Source organism: Microplitis mediator, chromosome 7, assembly GCF_029852145.1.
Source record: "Microplitis mediator isolate UGA2020A chromosome 7, iyMicMedi2.1, whole genome shotgun sequence".
Lineage (NCBI taxonomy): Eukaryota > Metazoa > Arthropoda > Insecta > Hymenoptera > Braconidae > Microplitis > Microplitis mediator.
In genome coordinates this window covers 3,767,383-3,785,353 of record NC_079975.1, presented here as the reverse complement: position 1 = coordinate 3,785,353, position 17,971 = coordinate 3,767,383, and the positions used below count along the sequence as shown (strand labels likewise).

The 17,971-nt window shown below is 24.1% G+C and overlaps 1 protein-coding gene across 10 annotated transcripts in view; it reads right to left on the bottom strand.

Annotated features, from left to right (window-relative positions):
- LOC130672200 (heterogeneous nuclear ribonucleoprotein 27C) overlaps positions 1-17,971 on the bottom strand; it is a 41,937-nt gene that overhangs the window by 6,168 nt on the left and 17,798 nt on the right. For 2 of the 10 annotated variants that reach the window (XM_057476603.1, XM_057476608.1), the window contains one exon: positions 9,474-9,819. The exons of the other annotated variants lie outside the window; for them this stretch is intronic. In XM_057476603.1, coding sequence (XP_057332586.1) covers positions 9,692-9,819 — 128 coding nt within the window. In that variant the 3' untranslated portion in view covers positions 9,474-9,691. Of the gene's footprint in view, positions 1-9,473; positions 9,820-17,971 lie in introns of those variants that run through there. 10 annotated transcript variants of the gene reach the window in all.

Below are 17,971 nucleotides of genomic sequence, written 5' to 3'. Positions count from 1 at the left end.
TAATCGATTATCTCTTAATATTTATTTAATTAATTCAAATATTTTTTTTTTATATGTATTAAAATTTGACTCTAATAATTTAATAATACAATTTTTCTATTTCAACATTTATTATAATTTTACTGATGATAATGTACTAAATTAAAAAATGTAAGCTTTCATATGGTTGTGAAATATTATTTCAAAAATAAAAATTTCTTTATGACCGTATAAATTTATCGTAAATTTCCTTTAATTATTTCTTTTATAATTATAATGTAAAAGTTTGCAAATTTCCATAGTTCAAAATAATGTTAGAATTACAATAAATAAATATATATATAATATTTATGTGTAATGTTTGATAGATAATATCAGATTTTATTTTAATCACTTTTGATTAAATTAGTATTGGTTATAATTTATACTATATATTCTGTCCTAGATATGAATTAACAGATTCATCAAATATATATAGATATATTATAGATATGAATTAACAGATTCATCAAATATATTATGCATATATTCGTAAACAAGAATTGTTTTTAGAGCTTTATTGAATAGGAAATGATATTAAGGTGGAAGAAATATATATGGTGTCCAATGATTATTCAATTTTTTTAAAAGATGTTTTTCTTTTATTGTCTTAATTGTCTTAATGTAATTATTATTCGTTTAAAAATTTCTATCTAAGGACGGTGACGATTAAAAACAATAATTTAATCAATATTTACGATTTGTAAATAATTTAACCAAAAGATATAAAAATATAAACCTTTTACTAACATTTCCGTAAATACGCTGATATAAGGAAAATATTGAATTTGGAATTTTGACTTGATTTGGTTTCATAATTTTTTTTTTTGTGCAATTTTAGAATTGCTCGAACTAAAAACATTTGTTTAAATTTTTTGTTATAGTTATGGAGAACGTATTTTCTTCATTCAAATTGTCACAAATTAATTATTATGACCATAAAGAATAGAGATATGTAGAGAGTCTCTATTCCCCATGGTCGTGACATTTTACCACAATATGAAACCCTCTCCCTTATCGACCGCGCGAAATAGACGCTAACAACATCTAAGATCAAGTCAGACAAAAATCTAAACAAAAATTACATTGAAAAATTATTGATGCTGATTTACGTGATCTAAAATTTACAAAGAATAATAATTATTTATTAAATAAAAGATTTTGTTAAATTAATCTTTTAAAATATGTGATCGACATCTTTTAATAAGATAATATAGTGCACATCTTAATTTATGTGATTACTTTGTTTTATATCTTATGTATCAAGAAATAATACATAACCTTAACATCTGAAATATTTTAACGAACTAATGTACAGATGATATCTAATATTCTAATTATCAATAATTAATTAGAGATGGTTAATAAATATACAAATATATGTGCATAAAAGAATATATTTGTCTACATTTTTAAGTATTTGAGGTTTTTTACTTCGTAAGTATTTTTCTTAACCATTCGATAACTTTTACTTTTTAATTGCCTGAATTTACGATGCCATACTGTACAAAACTTCAAAATCAAACATTTTTATTACATTAAATTAATTTTTAACCATTTTAATTAATAATTATGATACAGATATTTATATATTTTGGCTAATGATTTTAATGTTAAATGTTGCCGATGACGTAATTATTAGTGAGTCATAAATTGCTTTAGTGATTTCGTTATTTTATCTCTATAATGTGACAAATTATTAATGAGAGTAATTGTGTCAGAATAAATTACCATTAAACAAAGAAAAAAAATTGTTTTGTAAGTATAAACCGAGACAAAGGTAATCGTATGTATCGGCGATGATTTGAGAGTGTAATACCGTGTAACCAAATATTGTTATACCGTGTAGCTGCTGAAAATAAAATTTACACTCAAAAAATTTATGTACATCATATGATTTTTAATAACATAGTATCAGAAATATCGATATGAAATTAATAACATAGAACATTGCGTGTAGTTACACGATTTTGAAATTTTTATTCACGTTTACTTATGATAAGACTTTGATTGACTTATATAATTTCGATAGTCTTGCGCACATGAAGTGTTAAAATCAAAATATTGTTATCCACACACGCACATATATATATATATATATATATATATATATATATATATATATATATATATATATATATATATATATATATATATATATATACATCGCTAATAGTTTATGATCTAAATTTTTAGTAAAATGTAAAAGTTAAAATATTTAACATAAATACAATTATTTTTACTACGTTGCAAAATCTTTTTTGTAAGCTATGGCATTATAAAATTGGGCCGTTAAATATCTCTGGTCGAAAAAAAAAACTTTAAACAATTTTAAACAATATAAATCTAAATGTCTTTGAACACAAGTGAATATATTCCATTTAGCCTTTGAATTTTTACATTGTAAGTTGTTCACGTTCTTATTTTCAATCAGAGATAAAAATTATAAGTTTTATTATTGTATCGTTGTAATTTTTTCAAATTGTTTTTTTACAGGTGTCATTAGAGAAGTAAAACAGAATCAGAAACAGAATACTCAGAACATTAATTCAAGAAACAAAAAACATTTTAAGACTAAGAAAGTATAGAAACCTGAAAATAATTAATAGAAATAAGACTAGAACTAAAATTACAAAATATTAAATCAAAATCTGGAAAGAAAACAACAGTCAAAACTAAAACCAACTAAAAATTACATGGAAAAAAACACCTTTTGAGAAAATATAATTCAGAAATAAAAAATAAACCATTTATTTATGAAGATAATAAAAGTAATCTTCCATTAACAATCAAACAAAGATTTTAATAAATTCTATGCATGAAAAGAATGAGAATTAAATAAGTAAACCTATACTAAGTTACAACAAAAGTATTTATAATTAAGACATAATTTATAAAAATTATCAATCAATTATTGTAGTGTATAGATTATAAGATAAATATTAATGTATAAAAAAAATTATAATATAGGATAAAATAAATATTGTACATGTTATGTTATTAATAAAAGATACGAATCAATATAGAAGTTATTTATTTTTTCCTTTAATCATAGTTCATTGTCGTTGTTATTCATTTTTATTCGATTTTTATATGTTAATGTATTTTATATCATAATATTCGAGTAATAAAACCTGTATAATTTTATTAATTCTTAAGAAATAAATTTGAATCGCATCATCATAATACTCTTTGGATCTATATTGGATATATATATAAATATATGTATATATAAATTTTTTTCTTTATATAATTTGATAATTGAATCATATTTTCAAGATATAAATATAATATTAATTCATAATTCTATTTATTTCTACTACTGTCATCAAAATTTAATCGAAATGCCTCGAAGAAAAATTCAGCGTTCTCCAGAAGAAGAAGAAATTCATAAGAGAGCAAAATTAGACAAGAAGAATGAAACAAGAAGATTAAACAGACTTAATAAAAAAAATGAAAAGGTAAAAAAGGATCAACAAAAATCAACCGGTCTCAAACGTACCATAGAATTCAATTCTTATCAAGAAATTACACGTAATGCTTTTAATTTTCAAGATGAACCGTCAACATCTACACAAATCCATCAATCGAATATCAATATTAATGCTCATAGTGACGTTTCAGTTTATGAACATTATTTAGAAACAATTCGAAATGAATCTTTAACACCCGTAGAAACCAATCAATCTAATATTATCAATATTAATGTTGATAATGATGTTACGGTTCAAGAACAATATTTAGAATCAAGTCAAGATGAATGTTCAACATCTGGGGAAATACAATCAAATCGATCGCATATTATTAATATCAACAATGACGTTAGGATCCATGAACATTATCTAGGACCAATTGATGTCATTTGCGCTAATTGTAAAGCTCGTCATTTTACCGATGAACAGGTGGCTAACAAAAAATATTCTTTTAATGATTGTTGTAGTCATGGTGAAGTGCAGCTTGATAAGTTACCGGAAATTCCTCCATTCTTAAAAAGTCTTTTTGATGGTTCTCACAACCAATCGAATCACTTTTTTGAGCGAATACGTTATTATAACAGTTCTTTTTCATTTGCTTCTTTTAACGCGAATTTAATTGATTTCAATAATAGACGTCCAGGTCCTTATTGTTTTAAAATCCAAGGACAGATCTATTATCAAATTAATGAATCATTGTATCCTGCAATTAATGAATCCCCATCAAATGGTCAATTATTTATAATAGATGCTAATGAATCTTCAAACTTTCGTTGTCAACGTAATTCACAATTAGACATTAACATTGTTAAAAATATAGAAACAATGATGAGAACACACAACATTTTCGCGAAATCCTTTCAGATGATGAAAGACGAACTGATTGCGGAAACAATTAAAAATAACAATTCAGAACCTGAATTACAGTTATTATTCTCACTAAAACCAGGCATGGATAAACGGCGTTTTAACTTCCAAAGGGTTAATGAAGTTGCAGCTGTATTTTCAACTACAGCAGATGGAGACATTCCTGAATCATTCGTTACTATAAGGAATAAACATGATAAACAGTTAAAAACAGTTAGTACAATGGATCCTAACGTAGAACCATGGATTTATCCATTATTTTATCCATATGGTACACAAGGTTGGCATACTAATATAAAGTGTAAAAATAAAAATAAAACCGTTACGCGAAATGCTTATACTAAATATCGAATGGCGATTCGTGATGATTTTAATACATTTATAATGGGACGTAGATTATTTCAACAGTGGGTAGTTGATAGCTATGTTAAAATTGAAAAAGATAGGATCAATTATTGCCGGAATAATCAAAAAAAATTACGGGCGGAATCATATCAAGGTTTGATAGATCATTTACAAAAACGTAACGTTAATAGTACACAACAAAATGGAAATGATAACAATGGACGGCTTGGTAAAGTTTATATATTACCATCAACATTCGTTAATTCGCCAAGAAATATGATTCAACATTACCAAGATGCCATGTGTATAGTTCGTAAATATGGAACACCGGATTTGTTCATTACCATGACATGTAACCCAAGATGGCGTGAAATTGAAGAAAATTTATTGCCTGGACAAACAGCATCCGACAGACCAGATTTAGTCGCAAGAGTCTTTTATTTAAAAGTAAAAAAATTAATTCACGTTATAGTAAAAGAAAACCATTTCGGAAAAGTAATTGCATACGTGTATGTTATAGAATACCAAAAACGTGGTCTACCTCATGTCCATTTATTAATTACTTTGGCTTATGATAGTAAAATAATTACACCTATTAAAGTTGATAACTATATATCGGCTGAAATTCCGAATCCGAAGACCGATCCTATATTACATGAAATTGTTATGAAGAATATGATACATGGTCCGTGTGGTGATTGGTGTTTAGAAGATAATAAATGTTCCAAAAAATTCCCTAAAACTTTTGTAGAAGAAACAACTATGGATGAAAATGGTTACCCTCATTACCAACGTAGAAACACTGGCGAAGAATATACTAAATCAAATAATTATAAAGTTAACAATAGATATGTTGTACCTTATAATAAAAAATTGTTATTGTTATTTAATTGTCACGTAAACTCAGAAATCGTATCAAGTATTAAAGCTGTGAAATATTTATATAAATATATTTATAAAGGACATGATGCTGCGGCTGTAAGTATTATAAACCCTGAAAATGACCGTGTTATTGACCATGACGAAATTCAAGATTTTATTGAAGGTCGTTATGTTGGGCCAGTCGAAGCATGTTGGCGAATTTTAAACAAAGAACTGCAGCAAAAAAGCCACGCCGTCATAAGATTACCAGTACATTTACAAAATCAACATACAATTACTGTTGACTCATCTGAAAGTGAGGAAAGTATAAATAAAGCTCTAGAAAAACAAACTATGCTCATTGATTATTTTAATTTAAATAATAGAGATTTAGAGGCACGAAAATTTTCATACGCCGAAATTCCATGTCATTATGTATTTAAAAAAACTTCAAATGATTCAAATGCTTATTCTTGGGAGAAACGTAAAAAGCAAATGAATGTCATCGGAAGAATGTATTCAATTTCTCCAAGTCAAATAGAATTATTTCACTTACGATTGTTACTAATTCATAGGAAAGGTGCAACAAGTTTTGATGATTTAAAAATGGTTAATGGTACAATATGCAATACATTTCTAGAAACCTGTTTAGCGTTAGGTCTTATTGAGGATGATGATGAATGGGAAAGAGCGATGAATGAAGCTGAATCTTGGATGATGCCTCAACAACTTCGGAGATTATTCGTTAGAATATTAATTTATTGTCAACCTATCCATCCAGAATTATTATGGAGTAAATTTAAAAACTCAATGTCACAAGATTATCAAAGAAGTTTTGAATTAAACCTAGCTTATACAAAAGCATATGGTCAAATTTATAGAATGTTAATTGTCGAAGGATCTCACCTTAATCAATTTCCAAATATGGAACAAATCATTGAAAGTAATGAAAATGATATTAACGATCATTTATACGAAGAACACAAAACAATTGGTAAACAACAATATGATAAGCTTAATGAAAAACAAAAAGAAATTGTTGATCTTATTTATGATGCTGTTTTTAATAATACACTTAATGAAAATCCGTCATGTTTCTTCATTGACGGACCGGGAGGTTCAGGGAAAACTTTTATTTATACTACTTTGTATCATATATTAAAAGGCGAAAAAAAAAATGTTTGCACAATGGCATTGACTGGAATCGCAGCAACTTTGCTCCCTGAAGGCAAGACAGTACATAAAGCCTTTGGTATGCCTGTTCCTTTATATTATGATTCATCAACTAACATTAAAAAAAATTCTAAAGACTATAAATACTTAAAGGATGTTGATTTATTTATCTGGGATGAAGCACCGATGGCTCCTAGACATGCATTGGAATTAGTTGATCGTACATTAAGAGATATACTCGATAACGATAAGCCTTTTGGTGGAAAAACGATTGTACTTGGCGGAGATTTTAGACAATTACTCCCAATTAAATTACATGCGACGCGTAGCGAAATGGTAAACTTATCCATTAAATTTAGCTCTTTATGGAAGTACTTTACGAAATTTACGTTGACACAAAATATGCGCACATTGCCGGAAGAAGCTGAATTTGCTCAATTCTTATTATCAATAGGAAATGGAACTTTGAATGATAATGACAACTATGTGACTATCCCCCACAATTTAATTGCACCTGCTAATTGTAACATTGTTGATGATATTTATGGGGATATAATAAAAAGAAAAAATTATGACATGCTAACCAAAGTCGCCATTTTATCGCCTAGAAATTTAGATGTAGATGACATAAACGATGAAGTGATTAACCTTTTAGATGCTGTAACAGAGAGAATTTATGAAAGTATAGATAGTACCGAACATTGTGATAATGGTGAATTAAATGCTTCTATTCTAACGGAATACTTGCACACCATAAATCCACCAAATTTTCCCCCCCATAATTTACGATTGAGATTGTATAGTGTTATAATGCTTGTCAGGAATCTAAGTATTACTGAAGGTCTATGTAATGGCACTCGATTATTGATTATAGAACTTGGGGTAAATTTACTAAAATGTAAAATTTTAACTGGGGATAAAGCCGGAGATATTGTTTTTGTAAATCGTATAACTCTTTACTTTGACCACGCTAATGCGTTTACTTTTAAGCGTAGACAATTTCCAGTACGATTAGCATTTGCTATGACAATAAACAAAGCTCAAGGACAAACATTCGAGAACATTGGTATAGACCTTCATAAAGATGTATTTAACCATGGACAATTGTACGTAGCAATGTCACGAGTAAAATCGTGGAGTTCATTAAAAGTTTATTTAGATAACAAAAGAAACGATAATCGTGTAAAAAATCACGTCTATCGAGAAATTTATGAAACGACTTAAAGGGGACGTTAACATTCGATTCCATTAACATAGTGCAATAAAGAATTGTATAAAATAGTAAATAATAGTTAACATCAATTAATTAAATTATAATTATTGGTAAGAAAAAAACGTACATGGCTGTTGTACATGATTTTATAATACGGTATTCTTGGTATTGATGAAATTATTGAATCGTATAATTGATAATTACTATTTTGATATGGTATTCATTATTTAAGGATGTTTATGAAAAAAATACAATACATATTACAATTAGATCATGTAACCGTTTGTTACTGTGTTCGTATAAAATTCAATGTACTTTAAGGCGCGCGTACAACGCGCGCTTTTGGACTTCTAGTTTTTATAATTTTTCAAATTTTCAATATATATATTTAATTTGTTACTATAGTGCTAGTAATTAATTAGATTGAATTTGCCGCTAGAATTATTTGAATTTAAAAAAAAAATGCTGTTATGTTAATAAATTGGTTCCGTAACGAATTGCCCTCGGACAAAATAACCCCGACAAAATAACCTCGTAACAAAATAACCTAGAATAAAATAACTTTGTTACAAAATAACCTGAATAACAATAACTTTCAAGTACGAATTTTATCTTATAGATTTATATGAATTTTTTCAGGTTACTATTGTTCAGGTTATTTTATAACAAAGTTATTTTTTTCAGGTTATTTTGTTCTAGGTTATTTTGTCCGAGGGTAACAGGTCCCGATGAAAAAAGATTTTATACAATTGTATAGAATTATATATCAATTATATATGGACTACATATAATTATATATAGACTATATATAATTGGATAGAAAAAATGGCCCGATCCAATTGTATACAATTCTATATATTGCAATTATATAGAATTGTATGTAATTATATAGAATTGTATATAATTTGTATAAAATTGTATATAATTATATAGACTTGTATACAATTTGTATAGAATTGTATACAATTTCTATACAGTTGTATACAATTGGATCGGGCCATTTTTTCTATATAATTTTATACAATTGTATAAAATCTTTTTTCATCGGGGTCGCGGACCAATAAATTTAATTTTGAAAATTAATTATTTATACCGGCGTATGATTTTGTAATTAATGTAATTATTAATTACAGATTTAATTTGTAATCACGGCCATAATTACTCGTAATTTTTTATTTAACAACCAATTTTTTGCCATTTTTTTAATACTTAATTTTACATTAATTGCAACTTATTTTTAAATATGAGGAAATTAAAATTTCTAATATCAATTTAAAAAATTCAGAAATTAATTAAACCAAAAAAAAACTTATGAATTACCCAATATGTTAATGAGCATTTGAATTTATAATTCTAATGTATGGAAAAAAAAATAATAATTTCACAGCCATCACATTCTCGTTAATTAATCGTAATTTTTTCAAAGAAAAAAACAATTAAACGTAAAATTTGAATAGCGAACTGTAAATAGAATAATACTTTCATAAAAATTTAACTATAAATATTAATACATTTAATGTTTAATTATTTTTAAAGCCTCTAGATTTATGAATAAAAAAAAAGTTATCATTATTGTCTTATCTTATGAAATAAATTTATCTTACGAATAAGAGTAAAAAAAAAAACTTTAAAGTTTAAATAAAAATTTGAATTTTGTAAAATTTCTTTCCTTATTTAATAACTTCTTCTTAACTTTCGACACTTGTGAGACAACTCAATTCAGTTCCTCTGTGTTCAAAGCCTAGCGTCTGTAAGGATGATAATTCGAGTGTTGGGACAGGGAAAATCGTTGAGGACCTGGAGCTACATCTCCGTTCGATATTAATGTCATGCTTCCATAATCTGTTTTTACTTTTGCGGAAGTTACGTCTGTGAGAATAAACAAAAAAAAACAAAAGAAATTTTTTTTTCGATTCATACGCCAAGCGATTAAAGTTCATTAATTAAATTAATTAATTAATTTTATATACTAATAGTTAATAAATAAATAGATATATTTTTAGTCTAATTATTTTTTATACTTAATTTAATTATTTTAAGCCTTATAACGACCTTATTGAATCAGCAAAACTAATTAATAACCTACGATTAATATTATTTATCATATAAATAAATAAGTTAATAAAATTTATAAATTAACTAAGATAAATATTTAAATATGTAGATTAATTGTATATATTATTTTCTAAATAAAATTTAGTTAAATAATAATTATTAACTACTTATTAATAATATATCACTAGTTATATAAATATATTATTAATGAAATTAATCATTTTAAATTATAAAAAAATTTTAATTTTTTAATACCATCTAATACCGTACTAATAGATCTTAATTTTAGTTTACTATAAGTATCTTATTGTTAAGATAATTTTATAAATTATTATTTAATCTATAAATAGTTACTTAATTTTTTTATAATTAAATTTAGAGATGTGACAAATAAAAAATAGAGCACTACCTCTTCCCTTCACGTTAAAGATCTGCCATAGGCAATAATTTTAAAAATTATTCGAGATATTGAATATATGATATATATGTGTATTTTTTTCAATGATAAGATAGATCTATTTTGAATTATTGTAGTAATTCATGAAAACTCATTAAAGGTTTTCATGAAAATAAGACCTACTTTTATGCAGAAGCCAAAGGCGCTCGGAGCAAACGACTGGTATACGCGTTTGAAAAATAAAAATATATAGAAAATATGTGGCATGTATATGATATTATGTTGTGGCAATAATATATATGACGCTAGATATGTTCCCTGTCTAAAAAATCTAATAGATTCTTATAGCTGCAGTTTAGCAGAAAAATAATAAATATTGCCACTTGTAGTATTTCAGTAGACGGACATTTTGAAGGCGGCTTTTTTTTATGTGTAACATCTCATATTTTTTTATTTTCAAGAAACTAATTTAATGCATAAAACACTGCACTTGTTTAATTAAATTTGCTAATTCATTAAAAATTTAATTTAAAAAATACAAGCAGTGGACGACCTCGAGCCCACAATAAAAAAAAAATTTAATAAAACCAACTATAAACAATTTAATACAAAAACAATAATAATTTAGATTCATACAGCAAAAAAAGAATTTGCCGAAAATTAAATAATAAAAAAGCAGATTTTTAAAAATTTTCCCACTTCATATCTAAAATTTATTTTTCCTACAAAATTTCTAATTTTTGCCCAATCTAGTAAAATATCAAAAGCGTAAAAAAAAATTTACTTAGCGACAGACACTCACATTCAGTCGCTCACTGATCCACTTTTTATAAAAAAAAAAAAAAATTCACTAATTTATTAATTATCATCACAAATAATTAAATATTATAAATAATTTTTCTAAAAGCATCGAAGTGTGCAGTGTTTTAAGACTTGAATAAAAATTATAGAACTTCTTAACACCAGAAATAATAAGATTATGCTAGAGATATTTAAAGAAATAGTTAATTTAAAAATAGTATAATTAATTGATAGGATAAAGGATAGAGTTTACGATGCAATTGAAAATAGCAAATATAATTATTTTCAATAATGTTATTATTTAATCTATCATTTAAATCATTAATTTTCGTAAGCTATATCAGTATGCATTTAATTGTTTACGAATAATTATATCAACTTTGTTTGTTTTCTTTTCATCTCTTTCTAATTAATATTATAATTATAATCAACTTATCACTTTTACATATAATAGTAATAATAATATTAAGTGTATGATTATAGAATAGAATATTTAATATCTTAAGTATCAATTAATTAATAAGACCACTAGTAAACATCATTAATCATTTATAGACGTATATATATTTATTTATACTATATAAATATATATACTTATAAATATATTGTTTTATTATTTAGTCAATCATTATCTGCTTCATTAATATATGTAATGTTATTTATGTAAATTTATATGTTAATAGTATATCATCTATAATATTTAATATTGTAATTATAATTAAATTTGTGATTAATTTTATGTTGATAAATTTTTTTATTATTCTGCATTATTGTTGTTAGAGTGAGAGATTTTTTTTTCAATTCAAAAGAAGCTGCCGCAAAATGGCGGATAGTTTTTAGGTTAGGGTTCAACAACACAAATATATAAATTTTATATAACTAAGAGTATATTCAGACAAACCCTCCCCCCATACTTATTAAAAATTTTCAATGATTTCTTACGGTTATATTCGTATTAAAATTTTATCGGTTAATTAAACATTTATTGAAGCATTAATTGAAAAAAAGTTAACGCGTTTGCGATTTCGCCGAGATATGAACTTAAAAAAAATTTCTAACAGTTGTTATTAATTAGAAGTCAGACGAAATTTGGTGAATAAATGTTGGCCTGCAAAATTTGAAAGTTCAAATTATAAAATTTATTTGAAAATTTTACTGAAATTTTTTTAACAAATATCGTTTAACTCCTAATTAATAACAACTGTAGGTAATTTGTTTTTAAATTTATACCTCAGCGAAATCGCAAGTGCATTTTTTTTTTTTTTTTAATTAATACTTCTTAATTATATTTTAATTCATTAATTAAATTTTAATACAATTATGACAGTTGAGTTATTGAATATTTTTAAAAAGTGTGTGGGGGTGGGGGTCATGTGTATGAATGTCCTTAATGTCTGAAAATTTGTAAGATAATTATGAAATTATTTAAATTTAAATAATTATTTAAATTATAAATCATAAGGCTTTGAATTGTATTTGAAATTTTTTCGATTAACGGAATTAAAATGAAGTAAATGAATAAGGAATAAGAATAAGATATTAAAAGTATTAATAACTATTTAAATTTATATGTAAATTACTTAGTCTTTATAATTACCTTTAACCAAAAAAAAAATAAATTCTTATTGTTAATTAACAATTATCGTAAATAAATTTCGTATTAAAATTAGCCTTAAAATGTAATAAATACATTGATTTAAGTTATGCATGTAACGTTAATTTAAATTATATATAGTAAAAAATTATTTTTAAATGTTACAACTTTTTGTTTGTTAATAATAAAAAAATATCTTAATCTTATTATTTAGTTGTTGTATATTTATATTTGGATGGAAAGTATAATTATACCTAGTACACAATTATTATAATTATTTTTAATTTTCGCTGGCATTTAATTCATTATTCTTATTCCTTAGTACCGAAAAAGTTCATAAATAAATTTCTCAACTCTTTTTGTCAGTTAATTTTTCTCTTATTAAATATTAATTAAAAATATTCCGACAATTTGAAAATTTTTCAAAATTAATATGGAAATATTACCTCTGATTCAAAATAATGTAATCAAATTTTAATTAGTAATTAAATAGTTTATTGGGTGGCAATAAACAAAATAATACTCAAAAAACAGAATTTCTAGACGAAATAAATTTTAACCCGGCCCAAAAAATTTTTTCTATCATGAATTGAAAACCAAAATTGTCTTGGGTAGAAAATAAATTTTTTTTGGGCAAGAAATCTTTTTTTTTCTGTGTACGATTCCAGACAAAAGCGACGTTGGCTTCCCGAGCCGAAGGCAAGGGCTGCCATCGTATCAAATCAGAAATCGATTCATTCGTGCTCTCTATTGAGAAATATTTCATATAAAACTACTATATTGCCAAGTTAATTGAAAAATTCATTAATATCTAATATTGTAATTAATTAATAAAGTTAATTCATAAATCTGAGGTCATTGTTACTTTAAACATTTAATAATTAATTTGAATTTTTAACTGTATCCAGTAGAAAAATTATTCAAGGGCTTATTATTCACTTAATTGAATAATTATATTTAATTTAGTTTAATCATTCAATAATTCAATTTCCAATCATACTAAAATTCACACCATTTTTTCAAATAAATCACTCTTACGACAGCTTGTTTGCTATTTGTATCTCCTTATGAATCAAATTAGCATTTAATTATTTAATTAATAAATTTATTACTAATAAAATTTTTTACTTGAGTTAAAATGACTAATTAATTGTGATTTATAGGAACACAATTATCGGTAGTCAAGCTACGTCATTTATTATATTAATTATTTCCTTGACACTAAAGTTCTTAGTAGTTTACGAAACTTTGCCTTAAGTCCAAAATTTAATTAATATAATTAATAATCGAATTACTTAGAAATTCGATAAGTCAACACGATATTTTATTTAATCCTACAATTTAAATTTGATTAAAAATAATAAAACTATTTGTCTCATTATTGTTATTAATCATTAATTATTTCTTGAATTTGATGAATTTATTGAGTATTTTAAAACTGGAATTTAAATTCTACTTCATTTTATAGATTCATTTGTACAAAACTTACGTATCTTAATTTATTGTGGACAAATTGTCGATTTTTTTTACTAATTAAAATTTATGTATTTTTATAAGTTGGTTTCATTAATCAATTAATTTTTTGTAATCACAATTTCACAGCAGTCATACCATTAAAACTTTCAGACTTTTTAAATTTTTTATTAATTTGAAAATAAAAGCTCTTAATTTGTTAATTCAAATATACAACAGTTTTGTTTAATGACTCGATAAAAATTTAATTAATTAATCTAAAATAGAAGAATTTCGTTATCAATATTTGCAAAAAAATGACTCTAAGTAGAGCAGAATTTAATACTAAAGTCTTACAAGTTGAAACCGTCTTTGCATACTTAAGCTTCTTTATATTTTTATAATTAAAGAAATCTTAAAATTTCTAATAACCTCAACAAGAATCAAAGCTTTAATTAAACCCAACATGACAGTAATAAAATTATCAATTTAATTAATTACAATATTTCAAATCAAAGAGATAATGAATAAAGTTTTTTTTAAACTTCCCGCTAAGAAAGTCAACTATTTCTTTTTATACAAAATATTAATCGTTAAATTTTATGTTAATAATGTTAACGCTTAATTTTACGAAAGAAATATTTCTATAAAAAAATTAAAAAATCACAAACCCAACAACAGTAAATTTTACTTAATTTTTGAGAAAGGATAAATAAAAAAAGTATAAGAATTGTAATTGGAAAAAATTTTTTTTAATTGATTAAAAAAATACACCCTCTAATTCTAATTATTAATTAATAATAATAATTAATTTGTATTTTAATTTATCAGTATTTATTAATTAATTAATATAATGATAATTGCAGCATTTGACACATCGTTATTTCTTATTTTACTTAATTTTTTTTTTAGCAGTTAATAATCATAAATACTATTACTATTTATCATTGAAATTTATCCATATCTGTATCCTTAAACTCAACTTAAAATATCAGGGTAATATTTCCAAAGTATTATTAATAATTTTAATTAAATTAATAATTAATAAGAGAAAAATGACAGAATTTAAATTAATTCTACTGTGAATAGATTAATAACTCTTATGTCTCACATTAATCATGTCTCATTTATTTATTAAATATTTTCAGAGTAATTGATTCATTAATTCATAAATTTATCAATCAATTAACTAATTAATTAATTAATTAATCAATATCGTAAAAGTTAAAATACTTTAATTATATTTTTTTAAATGTATTAAAGGGCGTAAGAAAACTGTGTTACTTTAATTAACATTTTAATTGTTATATATAATTAATAATAATGTATAATATATGAATATGTTTATATTTTTTTGTTTCCATTAATTAAATAGATTTTTTTTAATCATTATTTTTATTATTAATATTATATAGATATAGATATATGTGAAAAATAATGTAGTCAATTTGTCATTAATGACATAATTATAAAGTACATTATAATTATAATTATTATCATTATTATTATTATTATTATTAACGCACGGTTTTATTGAATATTGTTTTAATAAATTATAAAATTATATTATAGTCATATTTACCCATTGATTTATTAAATATTAAATGCTGTGCGAACCTAATATTATTTTTTAAAATTTATCATTTCATTTTAATTTAATTTATTATTAATTATCATTATAATTTTTTTCGATATCAACAGAGCTGAAGATATTAATCGATAAGAGGTTATGGTAAATTTTTAATTGTTATTATTATTATTGTTTCTTAATTATCCGAACAATACGCTAATAATTATAATTTATTAATATAATTAATTGATTAATTAATCATTACTTTGTTTTTTAATTTTCCATTTTTAACTATTTTAGTTGAGGTTATAATTATAAACATAATTACTAATTCTTAAGTGATAACGATACAATTAAGGCGTTTTTTTAAATATTTTATTTTAATTTAATTTAATTTAATTAATTATTATTTTGAATGTTATGCTTTATCTTATGGTTTTTAGTTTTACTCTAACGGTGGAGAAGACAATTAGCCTTACAAATTAATTTAAACTTGTCTTTATTTTTTTAGGTATTTTATAATAATAATCTATAATAATTAACTATTTTTTTTTAATTAATGTAATTTAATTTAATTAAAATGTTTAGTTACGTTTATTTATTTAGTCATTAATTTAAGAGGTCCCGCGTTTTACTTAATTGAGAAAATTTTTTGTGGATAATACGAGATAATTATTATCAGATGTTAATTCCTTTTTAATTCACAATTCAAATATTAATTATTAATCATGGTTAGAAATTTACTTAAAAAAATATTAGGGATAAAAAAAACTGAATTAATGGTTTCAGATTAAGATTCATTGAAATTTTTTCGAACTTTTAGATGAATTTTTACGAAATCCTACCACACGTGTGTAATTGATGTACACACACTCGAAAAAAAACGGGAATGAATTCAAAGTGAATACGAATTTTATTTCAATCCGGATTCACTTTGTCATTCAAAGTTCTGGAATAAAAGAAAAATCACTTCGCATTCGAAATGAAAAAAGATTTTTCTTTCAGCGTCGTAATTTCCGACTAATAGGAATTGTATTGCAATTCGCATTCACTCCGATCCAAAATATTAATATTAAAACAAACGAATTTCATTCCGAAAATTCTTTACAGCGTTCTAGAGCCGAAGGCAATGGCAGCAAACACGCGTACTAAAATGTTCACGGGGAGAATTATTCAATTACTTTTACTCGTTAATTAAGAGAGAAATTGAGCGAGGATGAATAAATACTCATCTGTTTCTTGATAGTGTTCAAATATGGGGTAAAAAAATCCCAATTTCGAGTAATTTTTGAATGAAACAAAACGTACCATTGCACACCTCAAACGCGAAGCGGAAAGCTAGTGCTCTATTATCGCAAAATGTCAAAGCAGGATTGCCGTTAACTTAAATCATCACTAATTTTTGTATTCTTCCCGTATTTCTTTCGTTTTTGGCCCAAATTTGCTCTAAATTGCGAAGTAAATTTTATCAAAAAATTATTTCCGTGGAATTTCCTTTCTTGGCGGGTAATATACTACGACTCGAATCTTTTCAAAATTAATGACACTGAAAATCTATCAAAGTATCAAGTATTCGACTTTTTTTTCAAATAGTGTTTCAAAAAAATTAAAAAATAGAAAATTTTCTATTTAAAAATATAAGTAATAAAATCTGATAATAAAAATCTCGTAAATACATTAAATTTGACATTGGCGAGAACGAATGTGTCTTATTTAATTACTAAGTAATTAATTAATTAATTAAACATAAGGGATTTATTTAATTATTATTATTATTTTGTTTTTCGTTTAATTTATTTTAACTCTTATCATACTGTTTTCGTGAATTTTATTATAAATACTACTAAATTTAACACTTACGACGCTTAAATAAGTCACAGCTAGCGTACAAAAATAAAATAGGAGGGATGTGGAATTTTATTTATTATTTTTTCTTTTTTTTATATTGGTTTCAATGCATTGGAAACGTGCTTAGGTACACAATGAGCATTTTAAATCTGCTTATCATTTAAAATAATAGTAATTAAATCCATAAATCTTAAATTTATATTTCTATTAAAAAACTGTAAAACTGTATCCATTAATGATAATTAATAATTAATAATCAATATTAGATTAAAATATTAATAATAAAAAAAATAGTAACCTTCTT